The 20,752-nt window shown below is 45.7% G+C and overlaps 9 protein-coding genes across 9 annotated transcripts; 4 read left to right on the forward strand and 5 right to left on the reverse strand. All coding sequences in view use genetic code 12, as the record gives it.

Annotated features, from left to right (window-relative positions):
- Positions 1 to 397: 397 nt before the first annotated feature.
- On the forward strand, positions 398 to 2,938 carry DIURU_005044 (uncharacterized protein; the record flags this gene model as incomplete). The annotated part of the gene is made up of 1 exon (XM_034157983.1): positions 398 to 2,938. One exon carries the CDS (start codon positions 398 to 400, stop codon positions 2,936 to 2,938), a length of 2,541 nt encoding a protein of 846 aa, XP_034010446.1.
- Positions 2,939 to 3,152: 214 nt separating this feature from the next.
- Positions 3,153 to 3,989, forward strand: DIURU_005045 (protein-transporting protein; the record flags this gene model as incomplete). Its single annotated transcript, XM_034157984.1, has 1 exon — positions 3,153 to 3,989. The coding sequence occupies one exon, from the start codon at positions 3,153 to 3,155 to the stop codon at positions 3,987 to 3,989; it is 837 nt and encodes a 278-aa protein (XP_034010447.1).
- A 296-nt stretch (positions 3,990 to 4,285) lies between these two features.
- AHP1 (thioredoxin peroxidase) lies at positions 4,286 to 4,816 on the reverse strand (the record flags this gene model as incomplete). The annotated part of the gene is made up of 1 exon (XM_034157985.1): positions 4,286 to 4,816. One exon carries the CDS (start codon positions 4,814 to 4,816, stop codon positions 4,286 to 4,288), a length of 531 nt encoding a protein of 176 aa, XP_034010448.1.
- Positions 4,817 to 5,165: 349 nt separating this feature from the next.
- Positions 5,166 to 5,855, reverse strand: DIURU_005047 (mannose-ethanolamine phosphotransferase; the record flags this gene model as incomplete). The annotated part of the gene is made up of 1 exon (XM_034157986.1): positions 5,166 to 5,855. The coding sequence occupies one exon, from the start codon at positions 5,853 to 5,855 to the stop codon at positions 5,166 to 5,168; it is 690 nt and encodes a 229-aa protein (XP_034010449.1).
- Positions 5,856 to 6,077: 222 nt separating this feature from the next.
- DIURU_005048 (cleavage/polyadenylation factor CFT1) lies at positions 6,078 to 10,073 on the reverse strand (the record flags this gene model as incomplete). Its single annotated transcript, XM_034157987.1, has 1 exon — positions 6,078 to 10,073. The coding sequence occupies one exon, from the start codon at positions 10,071 to 10,073 to the stop codon at positions 6,078 to 6,080; it is 3,996 nt and encodes a 1,331-aa protein (XP_034010450.1).
- A 479-nt stretch (positions 10,074 to 10,552) lies between these two features.
- On the forward strand, positions 10,553 to 11,596 carry DIURU_005049 (uncharacterized protein; the record flags this gene model as incomplete). The annotated part of the gene is made up of 1 exon (XM_034157988.1): positions 10,553 to 11,596. One exon carries the CDS (start codon positions 10,553 to 10,555, stop codon positions 11,594 to 11,596), a length of 1,044 nt encoding a protein of 347 aa, XP_034010451.1.
- A 41-nt stretch (positions 11,597 to 11,637) lies between these two features.
- DIURU_005050 (uncharacterized protein) lies at positions 11,638 to 12,942 on the reverse strand (the record flags this gene model as incomplete). The annotated part of the gene is made up of 1 exon (XM_034157990.1): positions 11,638 to 12,942. The coding sequence occupies one exon, from the start codon at positions 12,940 to 12,942 to the stop codon at positions 11,638 to 11,640; it is 1,305 nt and encodes a 434-aa protein (XP_034010452.1).
- Positions 12,943 to 13,496: 554 nt separating this feature from the next.
- Positions 13,497 to 14,831, forward strand: GCD1 (translation initiation factor eIF2B subunit gamma; the record flags this gene model as incomplete). Its single annotated transcript, XM_034157991.1, has 1 exon — positions 13,497 to 14,831. One exon carries the CDS (start codon positions 13,497 to 13,499, stop codon positions 14,829 to 14,831), a length of 1,335 nt encoding a protein of 444 aa, XP_034010453.1.
- Positions 14,832 to 14,994: 163 nt separating this feature from the next.
- On the reverse strand, positions 14,995 to 20,253 carry RPO21 (DNA-directed RNA polymerase II subunit RPB1; the record flags this gene model as incomplete). Its single annotated transcript, XM_034157992.1, has 1 exon — positions 14,995 to 20,253. One exon carries the CDS (start codon positions 20,251 to 20,253, stop codon positions 14,995 to 14,997), a length of 5,259 nt encoding a protein of 1,752 aa, XP_034010454.1.
- Between the last annotated feature and the right edge of the window lie 499 nt (positions 20,254 to 20,752).

The raw sequence follows: 20,752 nt of genomic DNA on the forward strand, positions 1-20,752 counted from the left end.
CTTACAGCTACCACCATCGTTACTTTAGGTCATTCTTGGCATCCGATCACTCCCAGCTAATGTATTAGAAGCTGAAAGTATTTCCATTTGAGCGTAAACCCTATGGTAGAGGTGATGTATGTGACATTTCTAAAATTAAGTTGAGTAAAAAGAGTTCTTTGCCCTGTTTGTATGAGGTCCTCGGACCTAACGGAAGATGTCGGATATCGGGTTCGGCATCATGAATAGTCATCGCCGACTCATTTATTTCGCCCCGTCTTTTGTGGCTGTCTCCGTCGCTTGGATGCCGGCTAGGTACGCTCGTGACTTTAATTCTCCTATTGTCATGTGCTTATGTGCATAGCGTCATATACATTAGAATTGACACAACTGGAAATCTGAAATTGAATCTTTAACTATGGATCCTCACCGCTTAGGAAGTATCAAGTCGATCTCTCCACTACCGCTTATCCAAGCACTTCCGCAAGCGCTTCCGCTACCTCACCACAGCCACATCGACACCCCAGATGTTGAAGCCATCGCGACTCCACATTCGCGATCCCCCGACAATAGTGCCAGAATGGCCCCCTCCCCATCGGTTTTCGATGAGGACTTCTGGCAGCAGTATCTAGAGAACTATCGGCTGATGCTGGTAGGCGAATCTCATGGATGCTTACCTGTCAATCCTAAGAAGTATCATCATTACTCGCTGGCGGTAACAACGGTGCGCCTGTATTTTGATCAATTAGGCCTACCGGTTCCGTCACACACCGAGACTTGTGCAGTTTTGAAACTGCCCTTTGTCAATGGTGATGTGGTGAAAGCATTTCATTTCATCCGATTTTTCCAACTGGCCAACGAAGGCTATTTTTTGACCAACAGTCCCATTGACAAGCGCGGCCATGCTATTACATATCAAGGGGCTGAAAACTGGGAAAACGTTATGTGCTATTTGGATGCGTTACTCTTCGCCATGTTTGCCAATATGGAAGCTTTCGAACCAATTTTATTCATTAGTAACGCTCACATCAATTCTCCTAACAAACGACTTGTCGATCAATTGAGTGCGTTACTCAGGGTATATACCACTTTATTGCGTCTGGGAAATTTGATCACGACCGATGTCACTATTCAAATTTGTGAAACTTTAACCAAACTTGGTTTCATTGAGGCAACATCCCATACTCAGCAAGATCTGGCAGCGCTTTTCGTTTTCCTCACGGAAATGTTGCAAATGCCATTGCTTACGTTTAAGATCGACATTAAGCACGGTGGTAAGTTTAGCAAAGAAGATGATCAAAAGATCAGCAAGGAACGCCTTTTATTTGTGCTGATTCCTGAAGATACATCTTCATCACGCGAAGCATCTCAATCTCGTGCTGTTGAGGATGACACTCTTTCTCCATCACCTAACACTTCACCCCCTCCACCAGACTCTGAGGTGGCCATTGCTGAAGTCACAGAAGAGCTTGGCCGTGTGGCAACACGCTCAGACTCTGATGAGGAACCCGAAGAAATCCTTCTCGAAGAATGCCTTGAACACTACTTCAATAACTCAATTAGTGTCAAGCGTGAACTCGAGCGTCGTGCCACTAGTGATCGCATTGAAGTGATCGAAGGAGTAATTCCCACATCAAGCCTGTCGATGAAACTGCAGCCATCAAGAAGTTCACTATTCAAGGAACCCATTAGAGGTGAATTGCCTAGAACGCGTTCGCTGACTCTCCTGATATGGCTGGAGTCCCCTGCTGCCCCCAATTCAACTACAACCCACCAATCACTGAATGACGATACTCTGACCATTCGCGGTCGAGCTACCCTGTTGCACGAGGTCAGTCTACCAGCTTGGATGTTCTTACGATTATTGCCGTTCTACACTGACGATAATGATACTGATGGTACTGCAAAAAATTCCAAAGAGTTTGTTAATCGCCGGCCGATTCTTCCCATTTGCTTGAAGCGCTATGAATATGACGTTGGCACGTCGACTGCCAATCGTCTGAAACGTCGCGTTGTCATTCCTCCAGTTATCAATTTGCCTCAATTCGTCGCAGAAGATGACAATTATGACATGAATAATTACAAACTTATTCTTGAGCTGGCTGTATGCCATCGTGGTACGCTGATTAGCTCGGGTCATTTTGTTGCTGCCACCCGCCGCGATAATAATAACACTTCGTTGACACTTGAGGAAGGGTATCTGGCAAAATGGTTGCTCTTTGATGATATGAACAAAAAGCATCGTATCAAGGAAAAGACTTTCAAGGAAATCTTTGACAACGAGTGGCCTTATATTTTGTTTTACCGTTTAGTGCTGCCCGACGACCCTCTGGAGGAGCGTATTGAACTGCACTTACCTATAGTTCGCCCTCATGGTTCAAAGTCAAACTACTGGAGTGATCTTTCCCCCATCACACTGGGCCCTCAGTCAGGTACCTCCCCCCATTTAGCAGTTGCTAATGATGAGCCGAAAAGACGTGAGTCTCTGGCGAGTAATTCAAGTATTCCATTACCTGATATTGCTCCCACTGATCCTTCATTTGTTGATGTCAGAAACCGTTACTATTGGTACGTTCCTGATAAAGACCATAATTATTACAAGGAGCTTCCCAGAATCGGGGTTTCGGGAGATTCCGAAATCACAATGAGTCCACAGTTCCGGCGAAACTCCCAATGGAGTGGCGAGCACAAAGTGATGTCCATTAACACAATCCCTGACATCAGCCTCAATGCGCCAAGTTATCCGGCTGCAACACCAACAACTGTATCAGCCCCAGCCATCACGACTTCACATGCTCCACACTCAGCCCGTGTACATCACAGCAAGCCGGACACGGGTGATGACTACGGGTTGCGGGAAAGACAAGGATTTTTGGGTCGAAGCAAGCTGAAGAAGGTGACACGGCAGCTGCGTCGCAGACGTGACAAGTATCGTGATGAGAAGTGCGTACTTATGTAGTGTGGTACCATTTTAGATGCTGGTGCTCAAATTTATATAGTTTAACGAATCATTCTAGACCCTGCTACACATTACACAATATAACTAATAAAGGCTTCCATCATGTAAAAATGCCTTGCAAGCCAATTCAAGGAGTTATGGTGCAGGGAAGTAGCTCATCGGTATCGCACTCATTCTCCTGATAGCATTAAGCAGTGCGCATCTCATCTCCATTATGAAGAGAAAGGTTGATGAAGAGCTGGATATTGATGTAAGCTCCACTGACGAATCTGATCAGGAAGTCGATCAAGGTGAAGAGGAAACTGTCGATGTTGACTTCGATTTCTTCAACCTTAACCCAGATGTCGATTTCCATGCCACCAAGATGTTATTGCGTCAGCTCTTCGGTGATGATGGAAGTATGTTTGATGTCCTGGGCCTCGCTGATGTCATCCTTGTCAAAGATGCCATTGGTACCACCATCAAAACTGATGGTAAAGAGCTGGACCCCTTTGCGATGATTCTGGTTATTGACGCACAACAACTGCAACCTTGTGTCAAACAGGTAATGGATTACTTGGTGGAAAAGACGCAAAAGCACACTGAGTTCAACATGTTTTTGCGCAAATTGCTTGCCAAGGACTCGAAGAAGAGAGTCGCTTGGATCTTTAGCGAAAGATTGATCAACATGCCGGTCGAGGTCACACCTCCATTATATAAAATGTTGCTCGAGGAGATGGCCGAACACGACCTCAAGTTTGACTACTTCGTCATTGTTTCCAAGATCTACTACGTCGTGGCTGCTCAAATTCCCGACGAGAATAAGCTGAAAAAGCAAAAGGCCCAAATCATCGAAAATGAAACTGATTACTTCCACTACGAAGACATGGTGTTAGAGAAGCATGCTAAGTATAACATTTACCTGGACTACACTAATCATAAACAGGAAACCGACTCGCGTCGTGTCTTCAGTGAACACGGTATTGATCCCAAGTTGTCGGTCATGTTGTTGGACGCTGCGTCTTTGGAGAATGCAGTGCCGGAAATGGCGGAACAATTTCCACCCTTTTAAAAGGTAACGAAAGTTAATGAGCACGGATTTTTTATGTTTGATTCCTCTAGTTTATCACCCATAAATTACTATTATCTACATTTCGATCTTTGCGATATACATGATATCACGTGGAACAATCGGAGTTGCAAAATGGCTGACTCTTTGTGATTGGGTATAGATACGAATAGGACTATTGGATCAATTGCTTCAGGGATTCTTCAATATATTGCTCACACCGAATTTTTGGTTCTACAATCTATGTCGACAATTTCAAAAACCACAATTACATTCAAATAAACATATCTGCACTAAAACTAGATGCGCTTCAAGATGTGGTTGATGCCAACGACATTGCCGTATTTACCATCGGGCTCAGCCCCCAAAAATTGAATCTTGCCATCCTTCACAATAGCCGCCCATCTCAGGGTACGTTCACCCAAGCCCTTGTCCTTCAAGTTGAGAGTGTAGTCCGAGCCCAATTGACTAGAAATACCAAGATTAGGGTCAGAGGCGAAAACGAAGTAGTTTTCATCGGCGTTGTAGCCTTCGGCCTTGGCCCAGGCGTTCATGACAAACGCATCGTTTTGGCAAAGGATAATCACCCGAGCAACACCCTTGTCCTTCAATTGCTTCTCATGCTTCAAGTAGTCGGGAATGTGAGCTTGTGTGCACGTGGGGGTGAAAGCACCAGGAGCAGCGGTGAAGACCACGGTTTCGCCCGGAAACAACTTCGCGAGGTCCAATTCTTGAGGGTCGCCACCCAGCAAGAGCGAGGTGTCCAGAGACTTAAGGGGGATGTATAATGGGTTAACGTTAGTAGGGAATTTGTCGTTGAAGTCCAGCATAAGGGGCAATTGGTAAAACAAATTGTACCTTACAACTATTTAAATAGCTGGGGGATGTAGCCCAGGGTTCATACCATAAAGGAGGGGAGGGCAACTTTACATGTCTGGCAACAAAATTACGTCAATTGAGCACCTCAACATATTCGCAAATCTTAACTGTGCATATTACCTTGCTCACTTAGACTATATGGTTGCCATGATGTGATTTCTGGCAATTTTTCATTTATCGGTTGCATATGTCCGACATCTGAGGGCGCTATCTTAGCGGGGTAGTGGGGACGGACGATCCAGGTCCGGAGTCACCTAGCTGAGTCAGGTGGTCTATGCTACTGTATTAATGGTATATGACTTACATAACCAATGAAACCAATCCTCCGACAACAGTCCCTAAGTACAGGCCAACCACCAAGGTGATAGGCCACTGTTGCCATGGGCGATCCCAGTCGAGAGGAATTGGCAACACGCCTAACCAGGCGCCAACAAAGCCTCCAAGCGCCAGCGCCACCACGGGGTTTCCTACTAATGTCCTGATGGCAGCATCTGTACCAAAAATGCCCCGCAACCGAGCAAAGTCGAACTTGAATTCGACTAGGAGCGGGTCAAAAGCTACCAATGCTAAATGAGCAGCAAGCAAAGCTGTTTCTTTCCAATAGGCGAAAATGGGAGCTCCAAACAACACGAGACAAACATGAAGTGGACCCAGCAATGCGAGCGATACCAACACAGCTCCAACGACAAGAAGCGAAATGTTATCATTGTCTTTTCCCCGTTTCGTATTACTGTTGGTGTTCAGTACGATAAGATAGTTGTAGGCCAACTGGAGTGGAATAAGCGTAAAAAGCCCTTGAAGTAATGTCGCTTGAACTGAAGTAGTGAGGCCTTGCCGAAACATGAACGCAAGCACTGCCAAATGGTGGTAGGGAATAGTAAGCCACCCACGCTCCACCGTGGGCATTGGTAACCCACGGGGCTCTGGAGTAGCCGGGGGCGAAGGCGTGTTGTTGTGGAACAGCACCTGCTTTTTTCGTTGATTCACCATAATCTGGGGATTGATGGTTCGTCTACTATTTTTCTTAGTGCGTGTCAGGGCGCGTCAGAGTCGCAAGGCCAATTGACGTCTCAGACTGTGGTAATACTCCACGCAGCAACCAGCTTTGGATGTATTATAAAATTATCGTATGCTTGGCTTTCGATTTTACCAAATTGCATATTAGATTGAGGAAATTCCATTATATCTGGCGTTTATTAGATCCTTTTGATGCTACAAGATATTCACCACCTGTTCTAAGTTGATCAAATCACGCCAAACTTCTTGGGGATTGCCCACGGTACTCACTCTTGTAGCGATCACATCGCGTCGGTCATTTGTAAGTCGTTTGAAATAGCGGATGACCTCGCCATCAATTACAGGCTTTTGATTAACGTCTGCAGCACCATCACGACTATGCAAACGATTGAGACGTGGGTTCAACCCACATGTATGATATTCTTTATCTGTCATTTGCTGTTGTAACAAATAAAGTCGCCGATAAGAATCCTCACTCAAGGGCGTCATTGCGAACAACAGACCGTTTCCGCAGCTTCCAATAGTCTTCCAGTTACCACTCAAACGGTATCTAATTTCGTTGGCTTCACTATCAAACGTTGCAATTTGGTTTGGCATCGATCGAAGACCCAGAACATATGAGTTGACAGCGAAATTGGCTCGAGTTAGTAAGACCAGACCATTGGCCAGAGCCGGGTCATCAGGATCGTACTGAAGAACCAGTAACACGTTATTATTGTCAGCCACAACAATATGTACGTCGTCCTCATGACACACAAAGTCGGCGCAGGTAACATCTAACGGCCGCAAATCTTTTCCAAGCATCACCATACGGAATGGCTCAGCGTCAAATGCCACCAACCATACCAGTTTTAGTGAATCACCGAAAGCAATCAAATTCCCGAACAGTTTAGCCTCGGACACGTATGTGGGTAAATCGATAAACGCTACCGATACTACACCCAGATCCATCACATCCCGAACAATTATCTTTTGACCTTGAGCTACAAGGAAACGACCAGAAACATCACCAACCATCGTCACCGCACCCTTGGTAGACTCTTGGTACATTTGCTTAAACTTGTGATTTGTTTCGGGACGGCCCGGCTCGGGGACAATTGCGACAATCTCATAGACGTAAAACGATCCATTGGATGCCAAGTCTTCCATCCGGTACTTACCAGTACCAAATACCACTACCTCCTTCTTCAGCTTGAACTTAGTCAGCAGCAGTCCAACATCAACCACCATCAGCTTCAAGCTCATGCACACTTCATTGGGTTCAAGAGCTATTTGATCGATTACCAGCCAATTCATTGGTGAGATCAATTTGATCAGCCCAAGGTACGACTTTGACAGCTCCTTCTCGGGGTCTGTACCAACAATGGGATTGAGTTCTTCATCAATTGCATTGTATGGGATCGATTTAACAGTCAGCACCACATAACACTGCAGAGTTTCATGATAGTCAATTGCATTGATCAGCTCACCGATAATAGGAATGCGACGCACTGGCCATTCAAAGTCGTACACCATGTCATCAATAGGCAATTGACAAATGCGTGCGTTCTGGCGAAGATCAAGCCACACAAGACCATTACTGATTCTATGATCAGTATAGGGTGCAGCTGAAGCCACCGCCATATTCGTGAAGCGGAAAATTCGAGGCGGCGAGTGAATAGATTTGAGGATAAAGAAGGGAATAATCCCAGTGACAAGAATAGCAGTATAAGAGTTTATGTCGGCGAAGTACACCAATCTTCTTTCAACTGCTGTACCTTCGGGATAAGCATTAGATGGCGCCCCGGTCATCTTCAAATCCAGCTCTTTGACAAAACGAAAATTGCTACCATCGAAGTATAATTTGTATAAGATCACTTCACCACCAACAGTCAAAATTGTTAAATATTCTTGACTATGCCAGCGGTCACCCAAATCGTTGAAGATGACTTGTTTGATATTGGGATCGGGTTCTTGATCTTTCGGGTCAAATTTGGCAAGCGACAAGTGTTCCAGCATGCGAGAAGTATCATTGAGCTGGTAGCACTTGTTATTATGCTGTCTGGTAAACGCAACAATACGATTGTCGGCTGTAATAAGGATGAATGTCTTTTGCTTACGGCCAAAATCGATATTTTCGGACTTTGAAGCCCCCAGGGCTGCTCGCTTAGTACCCCGCTTGAGTATGCCCTCATCTTTAGATACAACATTAAGGAGATGAGAATTGGTAATATAGCCCGAGGTGATGATGGTCAGACCAAGTATTTCAGGGATATCAATGGTGGTATATGTCAGATTGTAGGTATTGATCAGCAAAATTTTTACAACACCCAGTGCCAAAAACACCATTAAATACTCATCACGAATATACGAAGTCACACATTCCAGTTCACCGATTTCCAGCGTTAAATCCAAAGTTCGCTTGAACTTATCTGTGTAAAGAGCGATCAGTCGCGGCGAGACTTGCAAAATATATTTGCCACCATCCAATTCGTGAATAGCAATTGTGCTCTCATCATTTTTGAAGTCACGGGTTTTGAGTCGAGCATACTTTTTATCAATTTGGAAAATTTCCAGCTTCTGATTCACATCGTCTGATGTTATAAGAAACTGTTGATTAATTGTCCACATTCTATTGACTTGGGAAAAAGTAAGTGACAGTTTGATCGACATTGGGAGTGAAGGTGTCATCACTGATAATGACGTATTAGGTCCAATTCCCAGTGCAGCCACGACTGCTATCTCTTTAAATTGAGGATTGGGCAAATTACATTTGTGTTTCTCTGTCGACGAGAATCCAAGAGTAAACAGCAGCATAGGACCCAAGTTGGCAAGTGTGTCTGCCAATGTCCACTCTAAAGCAGTAAGACCGCGGTTTTGCGCCTGAGGAGCGTCGTCATCCCCGTATAAGTCCTCGTCGTCATCATAAATCCCATCTTCGTCATCAATTTTCTTCATTTTCTCATTTGAAATTTCAGCTTCATTAGCGCCTTCGGTCTTAACACTGCCTTTCGGTTGGAATTTAACCAATCGCAGGTCACCACCGGCACTAGCTATGAAAAGCATTTCCTTACCGATCAGTGCTATCTCACCTGGTTGGCTTACTTTGAGTGCCAGGTCATCTGATGAGTCGCTTACACGCTCCAATGTCATTTTTTTAATCGCCTTGCCGTCTAATTCAAAGTTGATATAGAACAGGTCACCATCGCGTGATATAAGCAACACGCGACTCTCATTGGGTACAGGTGCCACGCTACAGTACTCCAATCGTAATTTGAGTAGACTCTGATCGGTGTAATTTTTCATAGATACCGTACAGCTCAGCGTGAACTCGTTGACGGCAATACGTCTTACAATGCCACCATTATCAACGTGGATTAATTCATTACATCCAATGAGTAACGACCCGTTCATTGGTGAAGGTAATGGGACGATACGATCAATATCATAAGGCAAGTTGTCAATTTTCAAAACTTGCACTGTCAGTTTCAGAGTTGTATCGAGAGTAAGAACAGTATATGTAACATTGTCCTTTATTCTCGGTAACATGCCCGCCCAGGTGTACTGCTTTTGGCTAAGAAACGCGATTGTGGGTTCACTGTAGTTGTATAAGAACTGAAGGTCAATGAGATCGCCTAACAGCAGGTCCAAGGTATTAGCATCAATGATGAATGAAGGGTCAAAGACTTCTTGTTGGGCGGACGAATTCACCGCCAAGGGTTTGTCATCATCAAACATATCATCGTCGTCATCAGTTTCAACGATGAAAGGTAAGAAGGCCATCAAGTTTTTGAATCTGAGACAAGCAACTGATGAATGAGTGGGTTCCACTGTGAGGTCGCTTCGTGATAACGTTTCCATAGACAACTTTTGCATCGCTTGTTCATAGTAATGAAGAGACACCGTGGATATTTGATGGGCAGTGGCGTCCCACTTCACCACCGAATACTTGGCGAATTTGGTCAGCACAATGAGATAGTCCAACTCCAGTTCAACGGTTTTGATGCGCTTGAGGTCAGTGACGCATCCATGAAGTTTGTATTGGTCAACAAGCATGAGCTTGGGTAGCCCATCGGATGTGGGCACGAGCTCAAAAAGTTGAAGAAGCGTGTCCTTGGCCACCATGAGATGCTCTACATTGGGCAGAATGAAGTGGAGCCCGAGACAATGTGAAACCCGTGAAGGTTCAATGATCTCAGTGTAGGCCTCCATGGTGAGTGAAGTGAAAAGTGCGGCTGCGCATGAACAAGTTACAAGAGCTCAATTAATGACCACCCTCACCAGATATTGAAAGAAGTACTTTTATTCCTGATACAAAGAGCGTATTAAGATTTATCTAGTGACGCTTCTGTCGGTGAATTGTGAAACCACCGAGATTGGAAGACACGATGAGCCAACATATACCCGAAGTGTATTGTAGGCATCCGCTGCAGTGATGCCATCAAGGCTGAACGAATTTATAACGAATTTTTAGCAGTTCCTGTCAATTCAATGGCTGGTAACGACTATCCATTGCAGAATACTATCAATATATTCGTAAAACTTCATCACGTCTCTATCACCTGGAAATGTGGTTGAACTATGCCAGCTTATGTAATCAGCATTACGCGTCAAGTTTACTCTGTGAATCATCTGTACTTAAACCCAACTAAACTCGGTGCCATTGTTTACCCTTAAAATTTGGTGCAGCCATGACCGACGATCTCGGTATGGCAAGTGAGGATGATGACTTTTACGTTACCGAATGGGAGAAAAACTACGCCGCGTTGAACAGCGTCCACCCCGACGCTCTCACATCAACCATTGTCCTGGAATTTGTCCCTTGCGCCCGCCCGAAACAGCGTTTCAATTGGAAACTATGGGGAGCATTGTCCGTTTTACTGCTTGCAATTTTATTATTGCCCAGATCAGAATCGCATTTATCTAAATTAAAATGGCTGTTGACACCCTCGAAACCGTCTCAAAGCCCACCTCACACACCTCACACACATTCTCCAGTCAAAGATCCTCGTCTTTCTGAACGAATATCAAATGACCCAGCTCCTGTTGTGCCAACCCTGGAAGAATATGTTGATCAAGTTATTGATGTGATTGACTCCCTTGAATCGGCCCAGGATAAGTTGGAAGATATGGCTTCACAGCTCAGGCCACGTTCGAGTGAGTTGTACAATTTTGCCGATCCCTCCGTTGGGGGGTCGATCATGTGGTTCCTCACAGATTGGAATATGTACGAACGACTGCTATGGCATAGAGCACGCGATCAGCTTCGAGCATATCATTGGAATGATCCAAAAAACACTCTTTTGGCCAATGACAAACTCTGGCAATGTGACTCAGAGTATTGTGCTTTAGCAATTCTGACATTACCGATGGAGCCTAAAAAAATAATCATCGAGCTCGATCCCCAAGCCTCCCCGTTAACCGATATTGCCGTTTGTGCGCTACCTCAAAACTACCGAGAGCGTCCTTATTCCCAAAACAAAGAACTCCAATGCTCGCTGCCTTTGTTGGCACCAAAATCGGATACCACAACACTTGTAGGGTGGCTGAAGATGTTGCAGCGCAAACTCCAACCAACCTCTACAAAAATCGAACTAGCCGTTCCTCAATCATTTCAGAGACTTGGAGAATCCTACGATGGTTTCTACCTCGAATTGAAATCTCGTACTCGCATTCTGGTGTTGCGAGTTAGTTTGATGGGTACCTTACCTGATGAAATGGCCCTCACAGATTGAACTCACACCTTCATCGTTCTATATAATGTTGTATTATTACCTCAATCCATATTTAGCTTCCACAAGTTAAGGAATCCCGCTGTGTAGCCATTGACGATCACTTTTTCGTACAATTTTTCGTCCTCATCATAGTAAAATTTCCCAAACCTGAATAAGCTCTCCTGGTGGAACCAATTCATGTAGTCAATCCACATGTTACGTTCTCTCACAAAATAATATTGGAGCATCACCAAATATGCGCAGTACAAGTTCAATATGCGGAGGGCAAAGTAGTTCTCATTATACACTTGTCGCCAGAATGATTCCTCAGCGAAATGCTGGAAACGGTGAATAGGTACTTCTGATGAATATTCTTCACATTGCTGAACTTGGGCATTTAGTGTCAAAATGGCGTCACGCAACCCGACCTTGTTATCTGCATCAATGTTATCCTTCTTGCCTTTGAACAACTCTGATGGCAGCGTGTCTAGCTCATCTAACAATTGCTGAAACATAGGTAATATTGGATAGTCTATGTTTTTCACTAGCGATGGAACTAATGCTGCATGCGGTTCTTTTCTCAAAATTGGCCAACATAAGGTGAGGATTTGTTTCATCTCAGCACATAAACTCTGAAAGTCTTGTTGAGATCTATCAAATGATATCAATGGCATTGTTCTTCGTGAGTGTCTCCCAAACACTGATATCATTATTGTTGCACCTATGACAAGGGATATGGCTTCTAAGATATTGATAGGTTCACCAGCTTTTATTTTGCTGCTCAACCGGTTAATTTGCTTCATCTGTGACTCAAAGTTGGTGAATGCAAACTCATACAATGTCATCATTTCATCATTGAAGCTAGACCAGCATGGCGTGTCCCCTAGCAAGTATTGAGGGTTATGCTTTTGTAATAAAAGCATACTTGAATAGGCAAAAACCGATATCTTCAATACATCCAGTTCAAGCAAGTATCTGGGCATCACCCATTCCCATATGAACCTTTGCCGAACATCAGTAGACATTATGTACCTATCCTTTGCCCAGCTTTCAAAGTGATGAAGGATCATGAACTCAAATGGCGAGATCCCCATCAACTTTGACGTGTTGTTGAGACTACACACCGCAGGTGTGTTTGGTGTGCTGATTATTCTCGGAGAAACAACATCAAACACTTCATCTGAGACCAAATGCCCTACCAAAGGATCCAGAAGAAGCGACTGTATGGATATTGGAGAAGAACTTCGTGAAGGAGTTGTCGGGGCGGTGCTTATGGGAGTTTTCGGGGGTGTTATCACCGTTGTGACCTCTGATACAATCGGTTTTGGCTTCCTGCGAGGCTTCTTCACCTTGTTGTTTGAGTGCATGATAAACACATTTGAACGGACTGGGGAATTTTCATTTATGGTATAGTCACAAGTTTTGTTGGTGTAGACACAATATTCACACAGAGGTCGCGCCAAATTGCATTTGATCTTCAATCTTTTGCAATTGTTGCACCCCTTTGACTTGGGCCGTGCCATATCAGATAGCTGATCTCGTTGCTGACTAAGATAAACGGTGCACTTGAGGCTCGCAGGCTGATGTATGGAAGCAGAGAGGATACGGCTACAGGGACTGTAGTTTAATGTAAACAACTTCTCAAACTTTAGCTCTCGAATTATAGCTACTTTGCTACCTACATCTATTATGAAGCTAATCTTAGTTTTTCAAAAAATAAATTTGAGCAATTAGAAGCGACAAGTCCAAATGCATCATTTGTGATAGATGAAAGTAGCACGCTGAGTATGATTGACTTCTTGGTTCACTTTGATCGTCGTTCTTTCTCCCGTCGTTGCCAAATTTTGCGTTCAGCTCAATCCAAGATGGATGCCATCACTGTTTGTGCGACTCACCTCTTCTCACAAATCGTTCGTTAAGCATGGAGTTCCACGCGATCATTGTGTGTGGGCCGGGCAAACAGTTGGCTCCATTCTCACAAGAGCGACTGGCGGGGTTTCCCAAACCCCTTTTACCTGTTGCCAACAAGCCGATGATCCACTATGCCCTTGACTTCTGCACTAAGGCGTTCTTTGCAAATATCACCGTGGTGTGCCCGGAAGAGGCAATGACTTTGGTTCAGGAAAGCATCGACAACTATCGTAAGCTGGTGGAACGCTTGGAGATCGACGTGCAGGCTTATGATTGTCCGGAACTGGGATCCGTTATTCATCAACTTGCACCCCACATCAAATCACCGCACTTCGTGGTATTGCCTTGTGACTTTATCACTGACTTGCCCCCACAAGTCTTGATTGAGCAATACCGTAACCGTGGTGATAGCGATTTTGGATTGGCAGTGTTTCACAAACAGACTTTAGAAGTGGAAGATAAGAAGCACAAACAAGCCAAGTTGTACACCATGTATAGTGATGACGGTCATTTGCTAGATGTTCAGACTACCAAGGATATTGAATTTCACAAGCTGTTACCTGTGCGTTCGCAAATGACATGGCGTCATCCTCAAACGACAATTCTGACCACTTTACTCAACTCCCTGATTTTCTTTGGTAGTGCAGCTGTTTTCAAAGCTTTGGAAGAGCCCAAGTTTGACGATGTGTATCTCCAAACTCATTCATTACTCAAAATCGTACGTGATTTAGCGAGACGTTCATGGAAGCATTCCCAACCTAAGGACACCGTGGGGATTTTTGTAATTCCTCATCAGGCAACTTTCATTCGCTGTAACACTCTTCCGATGTGGACTGAGGCTAACCGTTACTTCATGAAGTTGAAGGCGGCTGAGGTGGGCAAGAGCGGCTCTGTGCAACCTAAAGACAAACTGGCTGCAAATATTGGTATTGATTCATTCGTTGGTGAGGAAACGCATATTGGTCTGCGTTCTGCTGTGAAGCGACTGGCAATCGGAAGCGGTTGTAACATTGGAGAGCGTGTTAAGCTCACTGGGTGTTTGATTCTCGACAATGTCACCATTGAAAATGATGTTCAATTAGAAAATTGCATCATTGGCGCACACTGTCTCATCAAGCTGAAGTCTAAGTTGACGCTGTGCAATGTCGAACTGACACATGAAGTCTCTCAAGGTACAGTTGCTAAGAATGAGAACTTGAAGTTGTTGCTGTTAGAAGGTATTGTCAATGACGATAAGGATGACAGTGACGATTCTGTCACCGATTCTGAAGATGAAAGTGGTCTGGATTGGAGTGAAGGTGAAGATGAATGGGCGAACAACGATGACGGATTGTTCGATTACTGAAGATATATAGTGGTCTTTCGCAATCGAATCGATGTGGGAGAATATAAATGCATTAAGAGAATCGGTAAAAGCTCTACGTTTTGATTGTATTAAGATTTGTGACCATTCGTTATAGATCATACTTGTTACCGATATTTTGCACTTGAAAATGTTTATAATACAATTAGTCCTTCTTTTCATCGTCGTCTTCTCCGGGAGGGGAGTATTGCGGAGATCCTGGGGAGTACAGAGGTGAAGTAGGGCTGTACAGAGGGGATGTAGGCGAATACTGCGGCGACGTTGGCGAGTACAGCGGCGACGTAGGCGAGTACAGTGGTGACGTGGGGCTGTACGAGGGCGACGTCGGGCTGTACGAAGGCGAAGTGGGAGAGTACAGCGGGGAAGTGGGGCTGTACGAGGGACTGGTAGGGCTGTACAGAGGCGACGTAGGACTGTAAGACGGCGACGTCGGTGAGTACAGAGGAGATGTCGGACTGTAAGAAGGCGACGTGGGACTGTACGACGGCGACGTAGGGCTGTACAGCGGAGATGTCGGGCTGTACAGAGGACTGGTAGGCGAATACAGAGGGGAGGTGGGGCTGTACAGAGGACTCGTCGGCGAGTACGACGGAGACGTGGGACTGTATGAGGGCGAAGTCGGGCTGTACAGGGGACTGGTAGGGGAGTACGATGGCGACGTCGGCGAGTACAGAGGACTCGTGGGTGAGTATGAAGGAGACGTGGGACTGTAAGAAGGCGACGTAGGACTGTACGAAGGCGACGAAATACCCCCGTAACCAGGGGAAGTTGCACCCAGGAACAGAGGCGAGGTGGGATAGTTGAACGGCGAAGTGGCCCCACCAGGGGACAGAGGCATACCACCGTAAGACGTGAGCCCACCAGACTCACCTCCCACTTGAGCAGTGTGAATCGGCGAGAACGCACCACCATCGTCGTATTGAATCTTGTCATCCTCCAAGTCATAGTCGCGGTAAGGCGTGGCACCACCATCCTCATATTCCCCAGCTTCAATGATACCAGGAGCATCTTGCAACATGTTGTCATCAACCATAACATCAAAAGCACCCGTACCGAGTGGAGCCATTTGTCCAAGCATAACGTTTTCAGAGATGCCGCGACAGTCATCCAATTCTGCAGCAGCACCGGCTTCCAACAAAATTTCAACAGTCTCTTCGAATGAGCATCTCATCAAGGCACCAGTATCAGCTCTGTTGATACCATGACGGGTAATAGCCATCAAGTGACCTCTCGAAGTCATAACATCAATCAACAATGCCATGTGACGGTAATTAACCTTGGAACCACCAAATTCAATGACATCCTTCAACTCCTTGAACAAAGCACCACGACAAGCTTCAATACCCAAAACTTGCAACACCTCAATGAAATTGTTGGAACGGACACGCGTGTAATCAACGCCTTCCACTTGCATGACTTCAGCCAAATTGACCCCGTCAGTGGCAAGAGTCCATTCCTTTTCCTTGGAAAATTCACCCGTAGGCTTGATAATGGGGGCATCTTCTTGTGCCAAGAACACTCTGGTAATACCCTTGATACCTCTAAGAGAAATTTCCTCCAACATGTGTGCTTCGATTCGCTTCAAGATTTGATCTTCCTCGGCATCGGTGTCTTCATCCAATTGCTTGGGATCACGAACCACACGACACCGGATAATCAACTTATCAGCAGTATCGTCGGACCAAATCACGAACAAATCGTCACCAAAATTTTGAGTGATCTTCTCGGCAACTTGAGACATGGTCAATTGCTTGTCAATCATCTTGGCACGATCAAGTTCCAAACGTAACAACCAAGGTGATTGACGACTGAGCAGCTGATTCACCTTTTCATCAGGAATGGCAAAGTAAGCTTCAACTGTGTCAAGATCCTCGGGAATAACAGTAGTTCTGGGGTCTGGATCGTAATAGATTTCAGTTGACGCGGTGACACCTTGCAAATTGGTATGCTCAATGGCAGCTTGTACAACTTTAGACTTTTCAATGTCAGCAGCAATGTCTTTGTCGAGATAGATCGTCAATGAAGGCGTCTTGATATTCTTCGCAACGTTCAAAATTTCCTTCAAACGAGGAACACCCAAAGTGACGTTCTTCAGGGACACACCAGCATAATGGAAAGTGTTCAAGGTCATTTGAGTTGCAGGTTCCCCAATAGATTGAGCAGCGATAACACCCACCATTTCACCGGGATGAACAAGAGACTTTTGGAATTGAGTTTCGATTTCCCCGATAACCCACTCAAGCGATAACCGGTTAAGACGATATTCTTCCACCACCCTCCGAGCGGCAAGTCTCGAGCGCACAAGACATTGGAACAACAATGTGGCGTTCTGTTGGGACTCCTCAACCAACAGCTGAGTAGATGTTGAGTTATCCTTACTCGAACGAACGACAGTGACCCTCGAACAAAGGTCACTGATTTGTTGAACAATTTCGTCCAAGCGTAAGTCCAGGGCGCGTTGACGGCCCCCGTGGAACTTTTGCTGTGCATTTTGGATAATACGACGAATGTTGACAGGCAATTGCCACACGTACTCCCCGTTGGGGAAACACACACGCCGCAAGTAATCCCGGTCCTTTTGAAGTTGATTGTACTCCTCATCCAAGACCTGTTGAAGTTTGACATCACCTTGAATGTCCTTACCCGATTCCAACAACAGCTCAGAGATAGTCAACTTCGGATCCAATAAGTCAATGCGGTAACGGCGTTCAAACGCCATGGTGGTACCAGGCAATGTGTCCAACAGCTGCCGTTCCACTTGAGTACCATCCATCCCATCTTCACCATAAAGGAATTGAATAATGTCACCTAAAGAGTTACGAGTGGTCCCATCATAGTGAACCATGATATCCTCCAAGGCCTTGACCAACCGACGTTGAATGTACCCAGTTTCGGCAGTTTTCACAGCGGTATCAATCAAACCTTCACGCCCAGCCATAGCGTGGAAGAAGAACTCTTGCGGAGTAAGACCTCTCAAGTAAGAATTTTCCACAAACCCACGCAGTTCAGGAGAGTAATCGTCTTTGGTGAAGTGGGGTAAAGTACGGTCAGAAAACCCAAAAGGGATACGCTTACCTTCAACAATTTGTTGACCAACACAAGCCGACATTTGCGAGATATTAATGTATGAACCCTTAGAACCCGAAACCACCATTTGCTTAACGTTATTAAGTTCCTTAAGGTTCACTTCTGAAGCTTTACCAGCATCATCACGAGCCTGGTTAAGAACAACTGACACCGAGTTTTCAAAGGATTCACGAAGTGTCATACCTGGACGAGGTTCCAAATCATTATTGTGGGCATCCTTGATGATCTGAGCCACCTTCACCTTGGCATCAGCAATGAACCCAGTAATTTGTCTCATGGTGTCCTTATCAGCGATGGTATCACCAATACCGATGGAGAAACCATTATGCAACAACCAATAGTTGACGACTTTTTGGATATTACCGAAGAGTCGCGCACAGACATAGGGACCCTTTTCTCTGAAAACAACGTGGATTAACCCCCCTTCCAGGGCACCCACGGTCTTCTTATCGACAACACCCAAAACAATTTCACCGTCGATGATCAACATCCCCTTGTCCTTGGGCAGCAATAACGCGCTAGCACCGTCACCGTCTAGACGTTGCAAGTGAATACCCTTAGGAATGGCCATCGACAATATTTGCTTCCCTGTCCACAAGGGCTTGGGCTTGATCACGGCGGGTGGAGGAATAACCCCGTCCCAGTCGGGAATCCAATACACCATGTTCATGACTTGCTCATACTCAATGAAGATATCACGAAGAGTCATCTTACGAATACCGCAAAGGGTATCCTGAACAATCCCCATAACAGGAGCCAGCTTTTGGGGTGAGACGATTTGCAACGGCACGGCACAGATCTCCAGCAATTCGGCTCTAGTTTCCAGTGATTGAGGGACGTGCAAATTCATTTCGTCACCGTCGAAATCAGCATTATAAGGCAGCGTGACTGAAAGGTTAAGACGAAAAGTTGAGTAAGGCATGACCTTGACTCTGTGACCCATCATGGACATCTTATGCAAGGAGGGTTGACGATTGAACAACACAGGGTCGTCATCCATGAGGTGTCGTTCAACCTTCCACCCATACTGAAGAGCAATGTCTCCCGCACGGCGATTGTACCGTAAATCAATACGGTCACCAGTGTCTCTGATGACATATTTGGCACCAGGGTGTTCCTGAGGACCATTGCGGACATACTCCGTAAGTCTGTGGATGTTATAGGGAGTGACAATTTCAGGATACGTAAGAGTACGAGCAATCAGCAATGGCACCCCCACCTGATCCAAATCCAAGTTAGGGTCACCGGAAATGACAGTACGCGCACTGAAGTCCACACGCTTACCCATCAAGTTACCCCGTAATCTCCCTTCCTTACCTTTGAGTCTGGCGCGAATAGATTTGATCGGTCTACCAGTCTTTTGCAACGCCTGCGGCTGACCAGCAATATCATTATCCATATAGGTAGCAACGTGAAATTGCAATAACGCCTCGAATTCGGCAATAACGTGCTGCGGCGACCCATCCATCTCCAAACGCTGAACATTTATATTCGCTTTGAGAACATCCGCGAGCTTGAACGTCAAATCATCCTCACCACGAGCAGTGTCATTGAATGCAATAGACGGTCTCACAGGAGGAGGGGGCACAGGCAACACCGTGATGAGCATCCACTCGGGTCGGGCATAATCTTCATTAAACCCTAACCTGTGACAATCCTCGGGTGAGATGTGCTTAAACACGTTAAGAATTTCTGCCGGAGTCAACAACCGCCGTTCCGGTTGGTCCAGTTCATCGAAGTTCTTGTTGCTCTTCCATGTCCCCCACAATTTGAGCCCGTCTCTACGGATTGTGGGTTGGGTGTGACCACACCCACCCCGGCGAGGCCCAACGATTGAGTCGGGATTGTTCTCGTCAACAACATCCGCTTCACACACCATTTTAGATTTGCAAACCAGCCAAACTGCGTTGAACCGGCGCTTGGGGTCGCGAATACGAATGGCTTGAGCCATCGCCTGGTTCAGTTCGTCAAACAACAACTTACCACAGTGCATACACACCAGCTCACATGTTTTTTTGATTTTTGCAATATAGCCGATGTGGAATACTGGTTTAGCAAGTTCGATGTGACCAAAATGCCCGGGACATTCCGCCATATCCTCACCACACGTTTGACACTTGAAATTACGGTCAATCAGTCCCAACCGAGGGTCGTTCAACCCACCCTCACGAGGCTTCTTTGTGGCGGGGTCCATGGTCTCAGGGAACTCGATTTTAGCCACCGAGATCGCCCGAGTCTCTTCGGGACTGAGGAGGCCAAATTGGACCTCCTTAATCTCGCGAAGCGGGGCCGACGAGTAAGGAAACTGTCTCGACATCAGTGCCAGTACAGTTGTGATGCAAATACAACCCTGTGACGCTTATAAAACCGGAGTATCAGTCAGCACACACACAAGGGGGGTATAAGCGGTGAAGGAGGGTGTCAGGAAACGGCCTAGCACCAGGTTATCGGGAGTTATGGGTGGCGCACTGGATGAAAATTTTTGAGAGCCGTACTGCAGACAGTATGGCAGCAACGACACACATTCTCCACAATATTAGTAACGCCATCTTCTCGTGTAACGCCACCGATGCATTCCAATCGAACGTCTATGATTATCTGCCGTCACCAACATGACTCTTTAATTTGCCGCCTACGTCATCCATGGTAAAATCTTCCTTTGACGCTAAGGTTCGATGGGACCATGGAGGGGGGAAAGCGCGTAAACGTGGAACGCTGCAGAAGGCTCGAAGATCATTTACACGCGTGACGAAAGTGCACCATGAAAGTAGCCATATTCTCACACAATTTTGGAAGAATTTAGGTGAGTGAAGTGG

This window comes from Diutina rugosa (genome assembly GCF_008704595.1).
Source record: "Diutina rugosa strain CBS 613 chromosome Unknown scaffold2_size729309, whole genome shotgun sequence".
Taxonomy (NCBI): domain Eukaryota; kingdom Fungi; phylum Ascomycota; class Pichiomycetes; order Serinales; family Debaryomycetaceae; genus Diutina; species Diutina rugosa.